This window comes from Phyllobates terribilis, unplaced genomic scaffold (genome assembly GCF_046119375.1).
Source record: "Phyllobates terribilis strain yellow unplaced genomic scaffold, ASM4611937v1 Scaffold_4__5_contigs__length_816908805, whole genome shotgun sequence".
Lineage (NCBI taxonomy): Eukaryota > Metazoa > Chordata > Amphibia > Anura > Dendrobatidae > Phyllobates > Phyllobates terribilis.
The window spans coordinates 374,199,927-374,225,169 of record NW_027362764.1 but is presented as its reverse complement, the minus strand read 5'-3'; the positions used below and the strand labels follow the sequence as shown (position 1 = coordinate 374,225,169).

General features: G+C 39.3%; 1 protein-coding gene across 8 annotated transcripts in view; it reads left to right on the top strand.

Moving 5' to 3' along the window:
• Positions 1–23,960, top strand: part of LOC141265411 (poly(rC)-binding protein 3-like) — a 1,492,220-nt gene extending 1,468,260 nt beyond the window's left edge. For 6 of the 8 annotated variants that reach the window (XM_073678467.1, XM_073678466.1, XM_073678471.1 and 3 more), the window contains one exon: positions 5,086–12,280. In XM_073678467.1, the coding sequence (XP_073534568.1) occupies positions 5,086–5,443 (358 nt within the window). In that variant the 3' untranslated portion in view covers positions 5,444–12,280. Of the gene's footprint in view, positions 1–5,085; positions 12,281–16,523; positions 16,947–22,541 lie in introns of those variants that run through there. The other 2 variants (XM_073678474.1, XM_073678473.1) reach the window with 2 other exon arrangements.
• The last annotated feature ends 1,283 nt before the right edge of the window (positions 23,961–25,243 follow it).

Genomic DNA, 25,243 nt, shown 5'->3' with positions numbered 1-25,243 from the left:
GATAGACTTTCTCTTAAGCCCATAAGCCGATCTGTGTGCACACTAATGCTAAGGAGTGCTGCGGTTCTGCACATGCACATGCATAGAGCTGTGTACGGACTGATAGACTTTCTCCTAAGCCCATAAGCCGATCTGTGTGCACACTCATGCTAGGAGGAGTGCTGAGGTTCTACATGTGCACATGCATAGAGCGCATAGAGCAGTGTACGGACTGATAGACTTTCTCCTAAGCCCATAAGCTGATCTGTGTGCACACTCATCCTAGGAGGAGTGCCGAGGTTCTGCATGTGCACATGTATAGAGTTGTGTACGGACTGATAGACTTTCTCCTAAGCCCATAAGCCGATCTGTGTGCACACTAATGCTAAGGAGTGCTGCGGTTCTGCACATGCACATGCATAGAGCTGTGTACGGACTGATAGACTTTTTCCTAAGCCCATAAGCCGATCTGTGTGCACACTCATGCTAGGAGGAGTGCTGAGGTTCTACATGTGCACATGCATAGAGCGCATAGAGCAGTGTACGGACTGATAGACTTTCTCCTAAGCCCATAAGCTGATCTGTGTGCACACTCATCCTAGGAGGAGTGCCGAGGTTCTGCATGTGCACATGTATAGAGCTGTGTACGGACTGATAGACTTTCTCATAAGCCCATAAGCCGATCTGTGTGCACACTAATGCTAAGGAGTGCTGCGGTTCTGCACATGCACATGCATAGAGCTGTGTACGGACTGATAGACTTTCTCCTAAGCCCATAAGCCGATCTGTGTGCACACTCATGCTAGGAGGAGTGCTGAGGTTCTACATGTGCACATGCATAGAGCGCATAGAGCAGTGTACGGACTGATAGACTTTCTCCTAAGCCCATAAGCTGATCTGTGTGCACACTCATCCTAGGAGGAGTGCCGAGGTTCTGCATGTGCACATGTATAGAGCTGTGTACGGACTGATAGACTTTCTCCTAAGCCCATAAGCCGATCTGTGTGCACACTAATGCTAAGGAGTGCTGCGGTTCTGCACATGCACATGCATAGAGCTGTGTACGGACTGATAGACTTTCTCCTAAGCCCATAAGCCGATCTGTGTGCACACTAATGCTAAGGAGTGCTGCGGTTCTGCACATGCACATGCATAGAGCTGTGTACGGACTGATAGACTTTCTCCTAAGCCCATAAGCCGATCTGTGTGCACACTCATGCTAGGAGGAGTGCTGAGGTTCTACATGTGCACATGCATAGAGCGCATAGAGCAGTGTACGGACTGATAGACTTTCTCCTAAGCCCATAAGCTGATCTGTGTGCACACTCATCCTTGGAGGAGTGCCGAGGTTCTGCATGTGCACATGTATAGAGCTGTGTACGGACTGATAGACTTTCTCCTAAGCCCATAAGCCGATCTGTGTGCACACTAATGCTAAGGAGTGCTGCGGTTCTGCACATGCACATGCATAGAGCTGTGTATGGACTGATAGACTTTCTCCTAAGCCCATAAGCTGATCTGTGTGAACACTCATGCAGGGAGCTAAGCACTGCTGATTGCAGGACTGAGCGCTTTAGAGTAGTGTTTTTACCGATCAATGGGAGTCACAGGACCCAGACCTCAACCAACCTAGCAGCTAGTTTACTATAAGTCTATATAACATATTAAAATCATTTTAAATAATTTTTACCTTTTAAATGATAAAATGTTATCAGTTTGCATCCACCATTTAAGGGAGCTACTGAAGACAGAATTACTGTTAACATATTAGGAACTGTATAAATCATTTTTCAGTCTTCAGGAAATTACTAGTCATAATAAAAAACAGGCAGAATTTTACCAGGCTCTGGTACTACTTGTGTCATCCACGACACATTGCACAGATCTATTTTTGTGCCATTTTGCAATGATCTTAATGTCTTATATGGGTCAGTCATGTTTCCTCTATGTTGCCTTTTCTTAAAGACAAGCATACACCAGATTTTTGCTACCCATCTCAGAGCAGCATGATGTAGAGACAGAGATCCTAATTCCAGTGATCTATACTGGACTTTCCAGGCTGTTTGCTGCAGTTTTGATAAAATCAGTGTTTTATCTGCCGTACCAGTTTTTTGAATACTGAACTCTGTATAATCACACCCACATCACTGATTGGCAGCTTTCTGTGTATGCTGTGCATAGGGAGAAAGCTGCAAATCAGTGGTTGGGGTTATACATGAATATGGAGGACTACATGCCAACAGGTGTACTAGTCCTCTAATGATAATCTCCTGCTGTTAAAACAGTGATTTTATTAAAACTACAGCAAGAAACAGCTCAGTAAGTGACACATCAATAGAATCAGGGCATCTCTCTCTAAATTAGGCTACTCTGAGATGCGATGGCAAAACCCTGGTGGCAGATTCCTTTTAACTTGGCAGAATAGCAAAGAAAGCAATGGTTTTCTGATGGCCAAGCTCAAGAAAAACTTGACATAACAAAACAATGACACAAGTGATAACAGATCCTTACGATTTGACTATATGAAGGGCAGAATATTTGGAAGTGGCACACTATTTACACACATAAGAATCATCCCAAAATATGGCCAAACTGAAACTGATTTCCAAAAGGGGTTTCATCAGATTTGCAGTGCCCTGTGCCTAAGGTGATAGGAGGGTTACACAAACCCAGCCTACAAATGGGCATTCCCAGGTGGGATTGGGGCGGGTCTAATCTGTCTCTAAATTGCCAACATCAATGTATATAATATGGACTTTTGCTCTTATAAAAATTGTATTACAAAACTAATCACCTCAGAATTTAGGATCTATACACAATACAGCTGAAGAAGACATATAACTATAACTTGTTGTTTATTACCGTGTGAGGCAGGCTACATAGGTAAGATTTCCCCAGTTTCTGGTAAAACATGGCTTGTTAGAGCAGCTATGACAGAAGCTATATACTGATAGTTCCTGCTACAGAGGCTTTAAAATAGATGTAGTAGGGTCAGATTCAGCAACATATGTTAGAACTTATATTTCATGACTACTAATTTAATGTTATACTAGCTTGAGTGGTAAAACATAGCATTTTCCTTTCATTCCCTTCATTTCCTTTCCTTTCACACACTGATGCACCACCATACTCTAGAGCTGAGGTTGTAGTGGAAATGGATAAAGAAACCCTGAGTTAGATTTCTTAAATGCTTCTATATCGTTCTTCTGCCCACTCAGTTCTAGGGCAGGTGAGATGTAACACTTACTAGAAAGCACAAAACAGTCTGTGTGTGTACTCACCTTTTACGGGTCCACCAGCAAGTCTCTGCTGGTGTCTGGTGTTCCCTGCGGTGCTGATGTCATATCAACAGCCAATCAATGAGCTCAGCTGCTCTGCCATTCCGTCTACGCTGTCTGAGCAGCTGAGCTCACCGATAGGCTGCTGTGTTGTTCACGTGACATCAGTACCACAGTCAATGACAGTCAATAGGAGAAGTGTCGAAGACTCGCTGGTGGACTCAGCATGGTGAGAAACAGCATGATTTATTTTTTAACAAACTGCAGCAAGAACTGAACATTATCTGAAGGGAAAAACCCATTTAAGTTATGACTCATCTAAGGCAGACTAAAAATGATCACCTTCACTTTTAATAGTTTTATTTTTTTAAATTATATATTATAATAAAATCCTCTAATATTTATAGTATTTTTTTGCCCTGAATATGGTTCCTGTTGTGTTTTAAGTGGAGCTTCCTGGGAAACCCTATGTTCTTATGACTTGGTAGGGCACATGAATGTCCTAAAAAAGGATCCCTTTTTGGAGCAGTAACTCCTGCAGTGACATACACAGTGTGACCACATATATCCGCCAAGTCATTAGAGACCTACTGCTACTGCCATCGGTTAGAACTGATCACTGGGGATTAGAGCAGCTGGACCTGTTGTTGGCATCTTATCATCAGTTTTAGGATTTCTATAGAAAAATAAAGAATGTAAGCTAAAAAAGATAGTCATGATTGGAGAGAAAAATAGTTTGTCTTCACATTTCTCAGCTTAAAAGGGTTGTCCATTTTCAAGAAACATTGGTGCAGTGGTAACATCTCGTCTCCAACACATAATTGCTGTATCCAACCTCAATCGACCTTGGCTTGACCGGTCAGGCCAATGATAAGGTGCAGTGGTCAGGTGTTGTAGACAGGATGCTACTGCTGAAGGCTTATAAAGAAAGACAAGCAAGGGCTAGGGAGGTGGCACCGAAATGGCATAGGTGAGTAGTGAGTCTTTTGTTTTATTTAAATCTTTATAATACTACAATAAAGTTACTTGAAAACTGACAACCCCTTAAATTGGGGTGATATAGCCCTTTAAACTAAAAACTTCTACAGTTAATATCTATGTATTAGGGTTATGCTATGTGACTTCCTTATAATTTATTTTTACATTTTAAATGTGTGTAATTTAAAGGCAATTTTTTTTTTAACATCGGTGGTTGATCAAAGGTATAAAAGATAAGGTGTTTGCATATGAATGGTTAGATATTTTGTGATCTTACAGACAGACAGACAGCTATAAGTGAATTGAAGGAGGTATTGAAAGGTAATAACGGGTGATAACACAAAACCTTTAAGAAAGATTCTGATTATTTTGAGTGTTTAGTCTAATCACAGGCAAAATGGTAAAACAAATCTGGAACTAATTGGACATGCACAAATTGAAAGGCAAACAACCAGTGCCGTGGAGAAGTCAGAATTCTGTTTTCATTTTGTTTTAAGTTTTGCTTTATCATCTTTATCATTCTCTGCATTCCTGAGATTTCTTTCTTTCATTTGCATTACACACACCTATGTTAAGGCATTCTTTAGAGTCGTAGTAATGTTTTCCTCATCAAATCATGAAGTACCCTTTTGTTATATCTCTTCTTTAACACATAACATGTTCCTCCTCTGACCCTCATTTTCCCTTTTTTCTCTTTCTCTCCCCACCCTCCATATGTCTGTTCCTTTTGTTGACCAATCTAACCCAACCCCACTTTGTTTGCTCCCCCTATTCCATTCCTTTCTTCCCAAAATTTATCCTTGCTTGACCATCCCAACCTATTTGTTCCTGTTCCTCTCTTCGTTTGCAGCTTAGAGATGGCTAAACTGAGCACCCAGACTGCTTCCGTCACGACCCCTGTTGACCTCAACATGAACCTCTCTCAGTCTACCACCCCTTCCTCCACCCCTACTTCCATGGCTATGTTGGCGGCAGCAGCTGCTGCCTCCGCGGTTAACGTCAATTCCCCTCCTCCCTTACCAACTTTACCGACCACCCACTATGCTGTTCCTGTCTCCAGTCTGCTTGGCATGAAAACTGTCCCACTCCTGGCATTAAATGCAGCGGCCACTGCGGGGGCCACTGGGAATTTACCTGCTTATACTGCCAAAATTCCATCGACGAGTGGGGTTAAGAAATCTGACCGCCAGAAGTTTGCTCCATATTGAAGGCATGAGAACAAAGTTCTACCAAGATTGTCTGGTAGATCACCCTAAAGACAACAATATGGCATTCTTATTTTCTGTTTCATTTTTTATGTTGAATTGCAAAAGTGTTTATTGTTGCTGATTCAATTTTGTCCTCTTTCCAAGACTATTAACCCAAAATAGTAACTAGTTCCAACAACATATGTTTTATCAGTTCTATTATTTATTTATTTAAGTTGATGTTATGTTTCATTCGCTTTTATTTTCTTTATGTATTTGTTTTTATTAAAGTGTGGGTTGGGGAGTGAATGAATAAAATCACCAGGCACATTTGCCTTACAAAGTTAAACATTTGAAAGTACTACAATGTTATATTTTGTAACATACAAATTAAGCCATCCCACCCCCCCCCCCCCCAAAAAAAACAGATATAAGTAAATAATATTTAAATATTGTCTATTTCAAACAATATCTGCAGGCAGTAATCAGTTCATTACTTAATGTCAATTGGCCAAGCCTTAAAAGGGTTGTCCATTCTTGGGGTGCAAGTCTGCAGTGACTCAGTGAGTGCAGACGTGTGAATCCTCACAGCACTTACAACGCGTGCTGTCAAGATTCTCTGGTGACGGTGGTAATGTGATCGCATGTATGTGATTTGCATACTTCTGGCTACATTCTGACTAGACATGTCCAACCTTGCTTAACACCATTGTATTGAGTGAAGCTACGAATGTCTAGTCGGCACGTGACTGCATGTGAGCAAATCTCATACTTGCGATCATGCTCCCGGCAACGGTATAGAAGAATCCTGCAGTGCGCGCACTGCATGCTGTGAGGGCTCACGAGTCTGCAGTTATATAGAGTGACTGCAGACTAACACCCCAAGCCTAGACAACTCCATGTTTCCTATGATATAAAATGACAAAATCAGTACTGTCCCTCCCTGGATCCATTGCTTCCTACATTGCTGTTTCAGTCTCAGCGTTTTGGCTGCAGCTATGATGTTATGTTGACAACTCACATTACTGCTGCAGCCAATTACTGAACTCAGCAGTTGGTCACTGTAGAAATCATGTGTCAATGCTAAGCTAAGTGATTAGCTGCAGCAGTAATTTGAGTGGTCAATGAGACATCACCGCGGCAGCCAACACATTAAGACCAGAGCAGCAGTAGAGAGTTGGGAGGGAAAGTACTATCTGATTTTGTTATTTTATATCACAGGAATTATTTGGTGTCCAATGTTCTAAAAGAGGAATACCTCCTTAAATTAAAAATAGCCAGATTTACATTGTGACTTCAATTCCTTGGTTATGGGTAGCATCCATTTTCCAGCAGCGATTACTTTTCTAGCATCCGCAGCATTGCATGTATCACTCACTTTCACCAGGGTTTGAGTGGACCCAAGAGCTGCAATTGATTGCAATGGTGTTGTGTGCAGGCAATGGAGACTGACACTCTTATGTGACAGTAGTAAAAAGCTGCTCAACAATATTATTCCAGGCATGGGAGAACACAAATCTATTGCCCCTTGCAGCCCTGGACATACAGACAAGTAAGTGTTTTCTTGCGACCTGCCCGTCAAACACAGTTTTATTTTTATACTCAAAAGAACACAAAACACACATTTGTCTCACAAACACATAAAAAAATGAAAATCAGTTATTTCACGATTACACTCAGCATTATGGTCATTGTCCTGAGCTCTGATCCAATGTTCTAAAAGATTACTGCAATATAAAGTAGACAATACAGAATGGTTTTACATTTCAGTGATTATTTTGTTGTATAATAATAATAAATGTGTTTGTATTAGTTAAAAAACGGTATGTGTTTTTGTAGGTTTTACATATTTTTTACCACCTCTGTATTGTTTGAGTTAAAACACACTCAATACACATATTTAAGTGTTAGCCTGCCCTCTAGTGGTCAATGCTTATATAGGTTTCTCATCCCATAAAATTATGGAAATTTTACATTAGTGATACTTAGTAGTAATAATAATAAAAATTAAACTACCATGAGGTTATAAGTTTTGACTTAAAATATATTACATAACCCCTAACTATATTTAATCTATTATTTTGTAACTAGTTATTAAGTTGTAACAATAGAAGACGTGTTGGCAGTGAGTATTATGCAGTGTTTGCATACATTCAAATACAGAAGAGCTCTGTAGAATAGCATTTATCATATATTTTACATAGCTAAGTAGTATATTAGCATGAAATACTTAATGCTAGCCACCTATGCATAGTATACCTTGCACTGACTTATTATATTAGAGATTTTGCCATCTGTGTTGTGACACTATGGTTTTACACAAGTTTTTACATGATTGTGTGATTAGATCATAGTAGCTATTTAGAAAATATATTGTGAAACATTGATAACATTTCGGACATAGAAGACACAGCATGTAATGCCGACAGATTAATCCCGGACAACCCTCTTGCCACAATATTTACTTTTCATATCTGCCTTTAATAAAAATTAAATACATTTTTAATTAAAAAAAAAAGAATTCTATTGAAAATCTGGACATTCACATGATACAATCACATGATCTGTATATCCTAGTTAGTTTTGTAGAGTTACATTTCAATTAGTTATCAGGCTCTTTCATTATCACTGCATTTAATAACTACAGATAGACGTCACATAAATGTATAAAACTCCAGTAATATATTGCTAAACACAGTATACTGGAAATCACAAGTGTGCATGTAAATGAGTAGCCCAGTCAGCTGTGTAACGTTTCCTATGCGAGCAGGACATTAGCATCAATCATCCTAACATTCCACCAGAAATATATCTTTCTAGGTTTTTTCTAAAATACACAAAACACCAGATTTATATTTAGAGTTCAATTTCTTTTATCTATTGCAAGACATTTAAAAAATGTGCATGTTTGTATACTTAAAATCAGAGGATTTTTGTTTATTACACCCTAAGAGTCAAGACCGTCTTTGCTCAAATATGCCCAAATATTTCTAAAATCCTTCTGGCCCTCAGGAAGTTATGTTTAGTAGCTATTAACCTTGTTTCTTATAGAATATATTTGTATTTTTATGATTACAAAGGGAAATACATTTTCATCACATGTCCAGCAATGTATAGGTGTGCATTATTGGCTTGTCATGTCATTTTGCCTGTTCAAATTCCCTATCATTTTCTTCATTAAAGGGTTGTCCATTACTATGATTATTGACCTTTCCTTAGGTTAGGCCATTAATATGAGATGTTTGAGGGTCCGACAGTTGGCAACCTCACTGATCAGCTTATTTATTCAGCAGTGGCTGGATGTGATCTGTGTATAAAGCGGAGAACCACAGCTCCGTCCACTGTTTAGTGGTTGCTCCCAAGTACTGCAGTTCAGCGCCTATTCAGCTGATTGTTAGGAGGTTCAACACCCAGCACAATCTGATATTGATGATGTTTTCTAAGGTGATCAATATCGTAGCCATAGTCAGTCCCTTTAAAGGAAAATTGTCACGTCTTTTTTCACTACCTAACTGCCCCCATTGCCACACAGGTAAATGCCTCAGTATATATGTAAAAAATACTTTTAATCTTTAGTCACCTTCTATGTGAATCCCAGACTTCCAGTCATGTTCATTTGCCCGGAAGTGATGCCAAGCACAATTTGATCTCAGAGATAATCCTGAACCTACACACTGATAACCAGCTCCCTGGGCAGTTGCATTGAAGCTTGGAGAACTCTGGAAGCTGTGCACCCAGCTTTAATGTGCATGCTCTGGAAGCTGTACACCTGACTTTAATGCGCATGCTCTGGAAGCTGTACACCTGGCTTTAATGCGCATGCTCTGGAAGCTGTACATCGGGCTTTAATGCGCATGCTCTGGAAACTGTACACCGGGCTTTAATGCGCATGCTCTGGAAGCTGTACACCGGGCTTTAATGCGCATGCTCTGGAAGCTGTACACCGGGCTTTAATGCGCATGCTCTGGAAGCTGTACACCCGGCTTTAATGCACATGCTCTGGAAGCTGTACACCCAGCTTTAATGCGCATGCTCTGGAAGCTGTACACCCAGCTTTAATGCGCATGCTCTGGAAGCTGTACACTCGGCTTTAATCCGCATGCTCTAGAAGCTGTACACCCGAATTATTAGGCAAATGAGTATTTTGATCACATGATATTTTTTATACATGTTATGCTACTCCAAGCTGCATAGGCTTGAGAGCCAACTACCAATTAAGTAAATCTGGTGATGTGCATCTCTGTAATGAGGAGGGGTGTTGACTAATGACATCAACACCCTATATGAGGTGTGCTTAATTATTAGGCAACTTCCTTTCCTTTGGCAAAATGGGTCAGAAGAGAGATTTGACGGGCTCTGAAAAGTCCAAAATTGTGAGATGTCTTTCAGAGGGATGCAGCAGTCTTGAAATTTCCAAACTTTTAAAGCGTGATCACCGAACAATCAAGCGTTTCATGGCAAATAGCCAACAGGGTCGCAAGAAGCGTGTTGGCCAATAAAGGCGCAAAATAACTGCCCATGAATTGAGGAAAATCAAGCGTGAAGCGGCCAAGATGCCATTCGCCACCAGTTTTGCCATATTTCAGAGTGCAACTTTACTGGAGTATCAAAAAGCACAAGGTGTCGATACTCAGGGACATGGCCACGGTAAGGAAGGCTGAAAAACGACCACATTTGAACAAGAAACATAAGATAAAATGTCAAGAATGGGCCAAGAAATATCTTAAGACTGATTTTTCAAAGGTTTTATGGACTGATGAAATGAGAGTGACGATGGATGGGCCAGATGGATGGGCCAGAGGCTGGATCAGTAAAGGGCAGAGAGCTCCACTCCGACTCAGACGCCAGCAAGGTGTAGGTGGGGTACTGGTATGGGCTGGTATCATCAAAGAGGAACTTGTGGGACCTTTTCGGGTTGAGGATGGAGTGAAGCTCAACTCCCAGACCTACTGCCAGTTTCTGGAAGACAACTTCTTCAAGCAGTGGTACAGGAAGAAGTCGGTATCGTTCAAGAAAAACATGATTTTCATTCAGGACAATGCTTCATCACATGCATCCAACTACTCCACGGCGTGGCTGGCCAGTAAAGGTCTAAAAGAAGAAAAAATAATGACATGGCCCCTTTGTTCACCTGATCTGAACCCCATAGAGAACCTGTGGTCCATCATAAAATGTGAGATCTACAGGGAGGGAAAACAGTACGCCTCTCTGAACAGTGTCTGGGAGGCTGTGGTGGCTGCTGCACGCAATGTTGATCGAAAACAGATCAAGCAACTGACAGAATCTATGGATGGAAGGCTGTTGAGTGTCATCATAAAGAAAGGTGGCTATATTGATCACTAATTTTTGGGGTTTTTGTTTTTGCATGTCAGAAATGTTTATTTCTAAATTTTGTGCACTGATATTGGTTTTCCTGGTGAAAATAAACAAGTGAGGTGGGATTATATTTGGTTTTTATTAAGTTGCCTAATAATTCTGAGCAGTAATAGTTACCTGCACAAACAGATATCCTCCTAAGATAGCCAAATCTAAAAAAAAAAACACTTCAACTTCCAAAAATATTAAGCTTGGATATTTATGAGTCTTTTGGGTTGATTGAGAACATAGTTGTTGATCAATAATAAAAATAATCCTCTAAAATAAAACTTGCCTAATAATTCGGCACACAGTGTAATGCGCATGCTCTGGAAGCTGTACACCCGGCTTTAATGCGCATGCCGGGGAGCTCTACGCCCAGCTTTAATGCGCATGCTCTGGAAGCTGTACACCCGGCTTTAATGCGCATGCCGGGGAGCTCTACGCCCAGCTTTAATGCGTATGCTCTGGAAGCTGTACACCCGGCTTTAATGCGCATGCCGGTGAGCTGTACACTGGCGTTAATGCACATGCTCTAGAACCTGTACACCCGGCTTTAATGCGCATGCTCTGGAAGCTGTACACCCGGCTTTAATGCGCATGGCGGGGAGCTGTACACCCGGCTTCAATGCGCATGCTCTGGAAGCTGTACACTCGGCTTAAATGCGCATGCTGGGGAGCTGTACACAGGCTTTAATGCGCATGCTCTGGAAGCTGTACACCCGGCTTTAATGCGCATGGCGGGGAGCTGTACACCCGGCTTTAATGCACATGCTCTGGAAGCTGTACACCTGGCTTTAATGCGCATTCTCTGGAAGCTGTACACCTGGCTTTAATGCGCATGCCGGGGAGCTGTACACCCGGCTTTAATGCACATGCTCTGGAAGCTGTAAACCCGGCTTTAATGCGCATGCCGGGGAGCTGTACAGCCAGCTATAATGCGCATGCCGGGGACCTGTACACCTGGCTTTAATGCACATGCCGGGGAGCTGGCTGTCAGCACATAGGCTCAGGATTTCCTCCGAGCAGCTTAACATCAAGGCTGGACTGCCATCAAACTTGCTTTAGAGACGTGTTAGGGATGCACATTACATGACCTTAGTAGGGCAAAATGATGTGACAGGTTCCTTTTAATTTGAGAATTAAGCAGTTACTGGACCGTTATCCATATGCTGTTAAAGTGGATCTGTAGAACAATTCAAGCGAAGCTCCACCTTTAGATTAATATTATAGTATTTTTAATTTTTACTCTGTAATTTAGAAAAAAAATTCCTGTTGCTACCTATAGACCATCTGAAGGTTGATGGAGCTTATGATGATTTATTTCTTATATAATTATGGCTTATGATAATCTGCTGAAGACCCCTGTGCTTTAAATAATGGTACTCCTATGAAACCCAGCATTTAGCTGAACTTCTTAGGAGACCAAGATTTTTATGATATACAGTTAGGTCCATATATATTTGGACAGAGACAACATTTTTCTAATTTTGGTTCTAGACATTACCATAATGAATTTTAAACAAAACAATTCAGATGCAGTTGAAGTTCAGACTTTCAGCTTTCATTTGAGGGTATCCACATTAAAATTGGATGAAGGGTTTAGGAGTTTCAGCTCCTCAACATGTGCCACCCTGTTTTTAAATGGACTAAAAGTAATTGGACAGATTAAATAATTGTAAATAAAATGTTCATTTCTAGTACTTGGTTGAAAACCCTTTGTTGCCAATGACTGCCTGAAGTCTTGAACTCATGGACATCACCAGACGCTGTGTTTCCTCCTTTTTGATGCTCTGCCAGGCCTTCACTGCGGTGGTTTTCAGTTGCTGTTTGTTTGTTTGTGGGCCTTTCTGTCTGAAGTTTAGTCTTTAACAAGTGAAATGCATGCTCAACTGGGTTGAGATCAGGTGACTGACTTGGCCATTCAAGAATATTCCACTTCTTTGCTTTAATAAACTCCTGGGTTGCTTTGGCTTTATGTTTTGGGTCATTGTCCATCTGTATTATGAAGCGACGACCAATCAGTTTGGCTGCATTTGACTGGATTGAGCACACAGTATGGCTCTGAATACATCAGAATTCATTTGGCTGCTTCTGTCCTGTGTCACATCATCAATAAACACTAGTGACCCAGTGCCACTGGCAGCCATGCATGCCCAAGCCATCACACTGCCTCCGCCGTGTTTTACAGATGATGTGGTATGCTTTGGATCATGAGCTGTACCACGCCTTCGCCATACTTTTCTCTTTCCATCATTCTGGTAGAGGTTGATCTTGGTTTCATCTGTCCAAAGAATGTTCTTCCAGAACTGTGCTGGTTTTTTTAGATGTTTTTTAGCAAAGTCCAGTCTAGCCTTTTTATTCTTGATGCTTATGAGTGGCTTGCACCGTGCAGTGAAACCTCTGTATTTACTTTCATGCAGTCATCTCTTTATGGTAGATTTGGATATTGATACGCCTACCTCCTGGAGAGTGTTGTTCACTTGGTTGGCTGTTGTGAAGGGGTTTCTCTTCACCATGGAGATTATTCTGCGATCATCCACCACAGTTGTCTTCCGTGGGCGCCCGGGACTTTTTGCATTGATGAGTTCACCAGTGCTTTATTTCTTTCTCAGAATGTACCAAACTGTAGATTTTGCCACTCCTAATATTGTAGCAATTTCTCGGATGGGTTTTTTCTGTTTTTGCAGCTTAAGGATGACTTGTTTCACCTGCATGGAGAGCTCCTTTGACCGCATGTTTACTTCACAGCAAAACCTTCCAAATGCAAGCACCACACCTCAAATCAACTCCAGGCCTTTTATCTGGTTAATTGAGAATGACATAATGAAGGGATTGCCCACACCTGTCCATGAAATAGCCTTGGAGTCAATTGTCCAATTACTTTTGGTCCCTTTAAAAACAGGGTGGCACATGTTAAGGAGCTGAAACTCCTAAACCCTTCATCCAATATTAATGTGGATACCCTCAAATGAAAGCTGAAAGTCTGAACTTCAACTGCATCTGAATTGTTTTGTTTAAAATTCATTGTGGTAATGTCTAGAACCAAAATTAGAAAAATGTTGTCTCTGTCCAAATATTTATGGACCCAACTGTATTGCAATACTGTGATATTGCATTATATACTATAATTGGTCAGACGACTAAGAAGACTAATACTGAAAAAAGTTGAAGAAAAAATAAAAACATGTACAAATTTGAATCACATCCCGTTTTCCCCGATTAAAAAGAAAAAATTAAAAAAAAAAACCTAACATATTTGCTATCACCATGTTCATACAAGTCAGACCTGTCGAAATATAAAATAAATTAACCTGATTGTTAAACGGTGTAACAAGAAAATGAGATTGAAGTGCCAGAATTGTGGTTTTCTCCGTTGCTGCAACACCGCAAAAAAAGTGCAATAAGAAGCAGTTAGAACATTGTACTTATCCCAAAGTGGTATCAATAAAACTATCATCTCAAAAAAAACAAGAGCTCAAAAAGCTCCATAAACTTAAAAATGAAAACATTACGGGTTTCTGAACATGCCGATACAAGCAATTTCTTTAGTGAATCTCCAAAAATGTTTTCACCACTTAAATAAAAAAGTACAAATTTGGTATCGCTGTAATTGTACTGACCTGGAGAATCATACTGCCAGGTCATTTTTCCCGCCCAATGAACGCCTTAACAACAGAACAAACAAAAAACAATTATGAAATGTATCTGTTTTTTCAGTAAATTGCATGCTGAAATTAATGTGTCAGGTGTCATTCAAAACAAAAAATTGTCCTACAAAAAACAAGCCCTCATACAACCATAGAGACAGAAAAATAAAAAAAATTATGGCTTTTGTAAGAACAGGAGGAGAAAACAAAAATCGCCAGGTCAGGAAAGCGTTAAGGTGGGATGCCTTAAGGCCACGTGCACACTTCGAGTATTATAGCATTTTACCTCAGTATTTGTAAACCAAAATCAAGAGTAGGTGATAAATCCAGAAGTGGTGACGTGTTTCTATTATACTTTTCCTCTGACTGTTGCTCACCTGGTTGAGCCTTACAAATACGGAGGTAAAAAACTCACCAAATACTCAACGTGTGAACGTGGCCTAAAAGATCCTTTCAAAAACTTGATAGTGGTTTGCAGGCAGCAATGGGAGTTTTTTCCTAAATGGTTTGTTTTTCAGTGTGACAATAAAAATGGCAAAAAAGGTCACAAAGATATAAAAAATCTACATTAAATTATTGATTAAGAAAAGCTGGAGTTGCCATTTGAGCTGTCCTCATATCAGTTACCTTTACATTAAAATGATGGACACACTGGAATATAATATCAAGTAAGAAGGCTGAAGCTTGTCCATATACACGTCTCGTAGGTAGATCTAGAGATGCCCTGTACACTTACAATATCCAGAGTCAGTCCTATGGCCATTCAGCGTGCTGCCACAATCCCTCGCTTTTTGCTCTTACAGACATATTTTCACAGCATTGCAAACTACCAAGTGAGGGAACATTAGGTGCTCAGCTATATTTCTACATCCTCACCAGAATGGACAATCCAATTGCACTTGCCACCATTAGGATAAAAAGATGTTTTCCACTAAGACCTAGTGACATACTCATCTGTAGGAACATTATATCTGCCTCACATTAATATATGTTCATGCAGAAACACTAATCTGAATGGTTATAAAACCTTACAACTCTCGACAAATAGCCTGTTTGCTCCATTCAGGCGCCCGTAATGTGGGTGCATTTATTAAGGCTGCAGGTCAGGACTGATTGCGAGTCTACTGAGCCAAACTAACAGCACCATAGATCTCTGTGATATTAGTTCAGGTTACAGAACCCACGTTCGGGCTGGGACTTGTGGCTGTAATATGGCTGCTAAGTGAGTGCATCAGTTTCATCAGTCACAGATTACTAGAGGCTACATGGAGTATCCTGGAGCATGCAGCCTCGGGGGACACTTAGTCAAATACTTCTTTTCCATTAGAAATAATGTTCTTCATTGCATTGTTGGAACTAGTTGGAATCATGTTTTGTGTTTCTTTTCACTCACTTTCTGTGTTTTCTTCTGTGTTGCTTAGTGCTGAATTAGACATACAGCATGGTTACCTCCAATCTCCAAGGTACAGGCACTACAGAGCTGCAATGTTCACTAACTTGCGCTCCTCAAAGTATCATAGCTTTAACAGCAGATATGTACTCAGTTGTACTCAGTTGCAACTAGAATTATGGTATCATACAAATGCAATATATATTTCTGATATTCAGTGTTTAAACCATGTTTACTCGAAGGGGCTGTCATGTAATCCCCCCATAAGAAGGAACAGCAGTATTACTGTACAGAGCCGGCGACAGTACCAATTTGTATTATGTGTCATTTCTGTATAATGTAGGTTTGTTCTCACTAGTGCACTAAATATGACATTGTAACCATTATTAAAAGTCACTCTTTTTACAAATTGTGTTTAACTGAAGTGTTTCTGTTTTGTACATATATAGATATATATATATAAAAGAAAAACAGAATATAATACAATGACGCCCCGGCTATTAACAGCTTCAAATAACTGCTGTGCAATGTTCTGAATTATTGTATTTATGGTTTATTAACTCTGAAGTAAAAACTGTTGTAAGAATTTGTGGCCTGCATTTCTCTGCTCTTTTATGCTGGTTGTAATTGAGTGTTATTTTCTTTAATGGTGAGAAGAATTCCCTTTCTTGCTTTTTCCCCCATCTATTTTCTTTCCATATTATAGGCTTTCCTCAGAAGTCACTGGCCTGGGGGCAATGTAATTTATCCCACCATGTTCGTATCGTAATAGCCTCAAGACAGGACTTTTCCTCAAAAGACAATGATATCTTTGGACTTTAAGCGCCTGAGAGATTTCTGCTTGTTATAATATTTCATACTATAGGGGGAATCGCAAAATGTTTTTTTATTTAATTTGTTCTTTTATTTTCCTAAAACATTTAATTCCTTAATTTTTCTCTTCATATCACAGTTGTATTGACTGGATAAACACTGTTCAGATTTTGGCTATTAACACGAGGGTTTTTCTGCTCAATGTTTTAAGTTCATGCTTAGAATATATATGATTAGAATATGTATATATAAAGCATGAACCTTTTGTATTACAAAATGACTGTATTTCACTGTAGATTTTATGGTAAGTTAGATTATTTGGCATATATATTTATAAATATATCTATACATTTACATATGTATCTATATATAGATATATATTTTATATATATATATGCAGAATTATCTACGTGGTTTATCTTTAAATAAATTTTTCCTGACTAAAGTGAAAATTAGATTTATTTTATGCTGAATACATAATAGGAGGGGTTCATGATTTCATGTTACAAGAACATAGAAAGTTCATTACGCTATGGCATTTATTTCTATTTATCAGGCAAACTCAAAATGACCAAATTCACACTAAGGTAGAAAATAAACAGGATATGCGATTATTTACTAATGTCAACAAAAAAATCTACAGGAAGAAACCAGATGAAGGATTCCCATACCTGCCATATCCACTTGTTCTTATAAAAAATGCATTGCCTTGTTCTTTTTGTTGGGCGTCATTTCCAGCACATTCGATAGTCTCACGTTCTTCCATCACTTAGAGAAAGTACTGAATGAAATGGAACCAACTTAGTAGTTTCATAAAAGCTTCTCTTTAAATAGATGCCAACAAAGTACCTCAGGCTTATGGATTTAATGTACGCTACTAATAAAGAAAATATCATTACAATAAAAACAGCTAATGCTTATGCCATGTAATAATGGAGAAGAAACCTTAGAATACACAGCACAGGGGCAGACACTAGAATTACTATCATTTACTATAGAAAACAGGGTTAGAATCTGTGGAATTGACTAGTCATGTGCCGAAACTACAAAGAATTTATCAGACTTGTCGCAGGCTGTGAAAGGTCATTATTTCTGATATGCTAAATCTGCACCCACAGGGACCACAATAGGAAATAATGACATTTCTTCTGATGGTTATTTGATGCAACTGCCTATAGCTGACGTGTCACCAAGATTTAGCTTCTGCCACAAAACCTGGGATTCTAAACTAATTATTACTTTTATGATAGCGACACCCAAGCAAGGTCTCCTATTCTCCTTGTATTAGATGACTGCATCGCTGTACAGAAAAAGTGTGCTCTTATGGAAAGCTTATCTACTGTAATCTGTCATTTCTTCCCTATCACATAAGGAAATGTAATAATGATATAGCATTGGGTTCCTTAAACACAAATGAACAATGACAGCACAAATCAATATAAGGGCTTTAAAATGGGTTGTATGAACATTGATAGAATAGGTGATAACTTGCTGATGGCTGGAGATCCTACCACTTGGGCCCCCACCGAACTCAAGAACGAGGCTCTGGAGTTTTCCATTTCAATACAGTAATGATTGTTCCATTTGTGGTTTCCTTTCAAACTGGAGGACTCCAGAGCGATGTTCAAGGACGCAGTGAGGGTCCTAGCAGTTGGACACCCAGTGATTAGCAGGTTATTAACTATCCTGTCAGTAGCGGATATTGTGCAATCTTGGTGCAGCAACTACTATACAATGGATAAGCTAGTGGGTTCTAAGTCAAAGCCTGAGTTCTTGGTCCTTCATACTGTGCCTGAAAGGAGCATTGCAAGAAGAACCCTGTTTGCCAGCTGCTCATAGCCAAACATTGCTGAGAATACCCAAGTTGATGAGAGTCCGTGACCAGTGGGACTTTTCTCGCAATCTCATTTTAACTGTCTTTTCGGCTGCATCCCGTGCCATGATATATAGCACCAGAAGCTTTAGTTCTCTAGAATGTATTATTGTAAATCTCAGAACTTACCATTTTAAAAGATTACCAGCAAATAAAGCTCATTGTAGGATGACAAAGAATGCAATTTCAGAATTATCTGTGTCAGTTCTACAGAGTCTTCACAATCTATACATTGTCGGTAAAAGGGAATCTTCATTATTTAAAGGGGCTCTAGCACTAGAATATGTCACCAGTGTCAGGTGCAGTAATCGCTCCTTACAGTACTTGGAAGATTTCTACACTTCTTCTGTCCTTTAAAAAAAAGTTTATTCCTTTAATATGCAAATCATGTTATAGCGGGTGGTTCAGGGGGCTTGTGCTTCATCAACATACAGTTTTATTTCCTCCTTGGTGCCCACAGGACTGTGATTGACAGTCTGGGCAAATCTACCTTGTTGTATCATAGATATAATGTACATATATGCAGACTTACCCTTGGTTCTGGCGTCAGCAGGTGTTAAACACTGGTATTATACATTGAAAGAGCTGCTGGAGACAGGCCTTTTCCTACTGTAGTGCTATGGAGCCTGCATCTTCTACTGAGCATGTGCCAGAATTCAGGAGGAAGACAGTGAAAAGTGCTTGTCAATCAAGCTAGGTGGGCGCAGATAGAGTTTGGAGCCTGAATACACTTGGACTAACAGTGTGTAGTTTGAATGATTTGAGTGTACAGGAAGGGTTGAAGAGTCATTCTGGGATGGAGTTGCCAAGTAAGTACACCATCCTCATCAGGGCTAGGTGATCTTTTAAGGATGTATACAGAATATATTGTTAGATCTGGTGACAGATCCTTTTTAACGTTAAAGTATGAAAATCAATCTTGTCACATAACTGTTCTATAAGAAGTTTTGCATGTGTGAGCATCACATGACCACAATTTTTGGTCTCTGAAAATAAACAATAAAGGTTCCTTTTTAATGACTTCTGGAAGGGATCCTAAAAATATGTAAATCACGAAAACATAATACCATAGTAAGGTTAAAAAGACAACTGTTTGAAGTTTGACCAGTTAAAGAAGCACTCTCATCAACGTTTTTATTCTCTTAATATATTGCAATAATATTATATAGCACTGTGTACTTACAATTGCTTATTTTGCCTAACCAGTTAATTCTTCTATTTTCCATTAGGTTTATGGCATCACGTGATTTAAAACAGACTAGCTGAATCCTTCTTTGCTCTATGTAGAAACAAGAAGTCTATTTTCCCTGCATGAGTCATCATTAGAACTACAAAGTGTTTTCAGTGACCTATATTTGTAGTACTAATGATGAGTTATGTGGGGAAATTGACTTCCTGTTTCTACATAGAGCTTAGGATTCAACTAGTCTGTTTTAAATCATATGGCGTTGTAAATCTAATGGAAAAGAGAAGAATTAACTGGGTAGAAGGGAAAATGAGCAATTGTAAGTACACAGTGCTATATAATATGATGATTGCAATATATTAAGAGGATATAAACGTTGATGGGAGTGCTTCTTTAATCCACAGCATTGATCCAAAGGAGAGCTGAAACACAAGAGGAAAACCTCACATTAAGGGAAAATTACTTTCCACTGACACTTAAGTCAAGCAGAATGAATCCTTTGACCCATCTACAGTAATTTAGTACTTGCAATATCATATGTTTCACAAATGTTATCCCGACCCCTTTTGAATTCAACCATAACCATAATCTCACTGCCGTTACGGAAAAGAATCCCTAGAAAACCACTAGACGGTGGAACATTACATTATTGGTTTCAGTTTATCATACAAAAAAAATGTGGGTTATATCCATATACTAGTTTTATTTGTGACATTAAGTGCTGATCGAACTAGAGCAACAAATCAGATTCCAAGTGCCATTTTCACGGAGCACATAAGAAGGTGTAAGCAGTTTCACTTCCCACTAGCTGTAAGCTGTCAGTTCTTCTGTATGTATTACATATGGTAGGTCATACAGCTCACTTCAAATGTATCAGAGTGAATAAAATGAATAAACAAACAAACACATGTATATATTTGTAATATAAAAGAAATACCAAAAATATTATAGTTTTTCTTTTGAGTGGAATTGGCTTGTTTAAATGTTTTGAGATAGTATAATAACTTTTATTCAACATACTTTAAACAAAAACTTGCCATATATTCATAATGTTAAGTACATGCCATATAAACAAACTTGCTGCTCAAACCTTATTCTACATTGACAGATTCTTTTTCTGGGGTATTTATGACTTGATGTGGTTTGATACAGTGATACAGTTTTTTCCTACTATGGGTTAAACAGACTAGCCATCTATAGACAGCTCTTTTACCCCACTATCCTTACTTTACTCGTATGTTTTTCAGTGTGCTTTAAAGAAAAGTTTAATTTTAGAGGTACATATACATTTCTTTCCTCCCCTTTCTTTTAAGATGGCCATAGACATTAGCATAACAATTCCAACAATTGTATGATCATTAATAGTGTTGAGCGAGTATGTTCTGTCCGAGTATGCTCGGGCCGAGCTCCGAGTATTTATAGCTGCTCGGTGATATGGTTGAATCGCTCCCCTGTGCATGATTTCAACTGTTTGACAGCTTTATTACATGTGAGGAGTGTGTAAGAAATAGATGTGTCAAACAATTGCAAATCATGCACACGGGAGCGATATCACCGAGCAGCTATAAATACTCGGAGCTCGGCCCGAGCATACTCGGCGAAATGGTTAATAGAACATACTCAACACTAATCATTAACAATAATAATTTGGTACTGTATGACAGAACATTTTTTGTTAAAGGAGTTGTCCAGACTCTATGTGACTGCAGATTCGTGAAAGCGTGTGGTGAGCATGCTGTCATGATCTCCCTGTATTGCCCTAGGGAGCGGACAGTCAAGTGACGCATGTATGTGCTGACTAGACACATTCAGTTTCTCTTCATAGAAGTGACTTTTAGAGAAGCCATACATGTCTAGTCAGTACATGACCGCAAGTACGCACATCACATGACCACCCACTCGCAACAGCAATACGGGGAAATCATGACAGCATGCACACCGCTCGCTGTCATCGGTCAGCCGTCTGTAGACACAGAGTGACTGCAGACTTTTGTACTAAGCCTAGAGAACTCCTTTAATCCTTAAAATAATTCCCAGTAATTACCTTCACCGTAGAAGACATGTGGTCAATGCAATATATTTCCCACAGTCCAATTTTGGAAGGCATTCATGTTGTGGGAAATATCTGAATATGCCCATTTCCCTTTCAGTGCTCTCATTGTAAAGTAGATTGGAAGACTTTTATTGTATCTGTGTATGATGGGAATGAAAGGACTAAAAAAACTCCAGCTAAAACTCCAGCCCCTGAAATAAAAAAGATTTCAAACTGCAGATGCCTAAGGAAATTAGTGCTGCTTAGTATCTGCTCATTGGATACAACATTGCCACATAAAGGGTCTCATATTCACACATACAAATGGGAAAATAGATGAACATATTGATTGGTTATTAGCCCATACTGATCAATTATCAAACTGATTTACTTGTTCTCTTCAAATAAGCAATAAAGCCTCAAATATGTGAAATGGATTTGCCCAATTCAGGAAGGGAGGAATTAAAATCTCTATCTGGGAATGTTGTTTCTAGCTCTACTGGCGTCTAAAAAGTAATAAAATGGCTTTTGACTGTTGGTCGTCTCCCTGTTCTGTACTGTTGTCTGCTCCTAATTCCTAATATTCCCAATTAATTCTACTCTTTACATTTTCAGCATATATTTAACTAGCTCAATTTTTGTACAACTATTTTTGATACTTCTAAACCAACCGTGTTTTTTTAGTTTGATTTAAATGTTGCTTTATCAGAAAAATCTTACAGTTCCTGGAAAAATTAGCTTGACTATGAAGCATGAAATATTTGTTAAGTCCCATATTCATCAATAAAACTGTAAGAAAACTCTTTTCTTCTTTTCACAGTTTCTTTTGGTGAATATGAATTAATCCGTATGGATTCAGCTTTACATCGGGCCTTCATCTCCTTGAAAGCGTCAGGAAATTTTGTGTCCATCGAGGTTCACTGCTTGACTAAGGAGTTGGATAGAGCCACCATACTCTGCTATGTGCTTTTTTCATTGGAAGTAATTATTAAACCGGCAATAGTTTGTAGAATGTCAGTGTGTTGGTGAATGATCATTCTTATGAGAATGAATATAAACTTGCTTAAAAGAAGATGACGACTTATACAGAACACAAAAAAAAAAAGAAAATAAAAGAAGAAAAAAAAGACATCTTGTAAAATTGCGAAAAGCAGTAAATGTGTATTTGCACTCTCCCCAAAATACATTGGTTCTAGCTCAGGTGGCTGATGGGGCTAAATGTTTTGGAACATTTGTTTTTCAATTACCGTACTCTTTATTATACACAAAACAGTAAATTCAGCCTGCACCGTGTACATTAACTGTTTGAAACAATTGGGCCATTCAAGCCATTTTGAACTGTTCGGCTAATTCAAATGGCATCATTTTTTCCAGTATTTTCTCTTGGTGTCACATATGTGATCGAAATAATGTAGCTCAACCTAGAATATGCTGTGCATTACTAATCCTAGTAACTTATCCCTTGTAAAACACATTTGAGGACAACGCTATTACTATGGGGAAATTGTCCCAGGGGCAATTTTTGAGTAAAGCCATTGGTTACTTATCACCGTTATCATGATACAACATAAAGAAAAGCATTAATGCCATCAGGGCATAATGTGCTGTTTTAAGCACAGGTTTTACCTTTGACTATCTAGTAAAGGGGATATGTGCCCGTTTTGTATATTCTGTTGCCTCCTCCAGGAATTCTTACTACTGCCCTAAAATTCTTGAAGACACAATCCACCGACAGATCATCAGTCATGTAGGTATCTGCAGAGGTTACATGTAAAGGACAGTACATGCTGGGCATGTTTGCATCACAGACTCAGGAGCCTCTTCTGAATAAAGAATAATCTGTGTTATGGCTGCTGTAAAATATTTATTTTATAAAGGGCTGCCAAGGAGTTACCTGTGTTAACATGTTACTTACCAGACCTGTATAGGAATGAAACCGATGCGGCTGCAATGCATTATGCTGTTATGTCACTCAGTATGTGATGGCTGCACAGTGTACTTATTACGTTTTTTATTGTAATGTTCAGTGCCCAAATAAATAGCCATTTTTTGCAAATTAAATATTTAAGCAATGCGTCAGCTCTGGCAAAACAGTCATATCAATACTAGCAATGACTGTAAACTAGTTCATTTTGTGATCAGTGTGCACAAAGTTTTCAAATGCAGACATAAATGTGTGGGTGTGTATATATATATATGTATATATATATATGTATATATACAGTACAGACCAAAAGTTTGGACACACCTCATTTAAAGATTTTTCTGTATTTTCATGACTATGAAAATTGTACATTCACACTGAAGGCATCAAAACTATGAAATAACACATGTGGAATTATATACTTAACAAAAAAGTGTGAAACAACTGAAAATATGTCTTATATTCTAGGTTCTTCAAAGTAGCCACCTTTTGCTTTGATGACTGCTTTGCACACTCTTGGCATTCTCTTGATGAGCTTCAAGAGGTAGTCACCGGAAATGGTTTTCACTTCACAGGTGTGCCCTGTCAGGTTTAATAAGTGGGATTTCTTGCCTTATAAATGGGGTTGGGACCATCATTTGTGTTGTGCAGAAGTCAGGTGGATACACAGCTGATAGTCCTACTGAATAGACTGTTAGAATTTGTATTATGGCAAGAAAAAAGCAGCTAAGTAAAGAAAAACGAGTGGCCATCATTACTTTAAGAAATGAAAGTCAGTCAGTCCGAAAAATTGGGCAAACTTTGAAAGTGTCCCCAAGTGCAGTTGCAAAAACCATCAAGCGCTACAAAGAAACTGGCTCACATGAGGACCACCCCAGGAAAGGACGACCAAGAATCACCTCTGCTTCTGAGGATAAGTTTATCCGAGTCACCAGCCTCAGAAATCGCAGGTTAACAGCAGCTCAGATTAGAGACCAGGTCAATACCACACAGAGTTCTAGTAGCAGACACATCTCTTCAACAACTGTTAAGAGGAGACTTTGTGCAGCAGGCCTTCATGGTAAAATAGCTGCTAGGAAACCACTGCTAACAAGCAGAAGAGACTTGTTTAGGCTAAAGAACACAAGGAATGGACATTAGACCAGTGGAAATCTGTGCTTTGGTCTGATGAGTCCAAATTTGAGATCTTTGGTTCCAACCACCGTGTCTTTCTGCAACGCAGAAAAGGTGAACGGATGGACTCTACATGCCTGGTTCCCACCGTGAAGCATGGAGGAGGAGGTGTGATGGTGTGGGGGTGCTTTGCTGGTGACACTGTTGTGGATTTATTCAAAATTGAAGGCATACTGAACCAGCATGGCTACCACAGCATCTTGCAGCGGCATGCTATTCCATCCAGTTTGCGTTTAGTTGGACCATCATTTATTTTTCAACAGGACAATGACCCCAAACACACCTCCAGGCTGTGTAAGGGCTATTTGACCAAGGAGGAGAGTGGTGGGGTGCCACGCCAGGTGACCTGGCCTCCACAGTCACCAGACCTGAACCCAATCGAGATGGTTTGGGGTGAGCTGGACCGCAGAGTGAAGGCAAAAGGG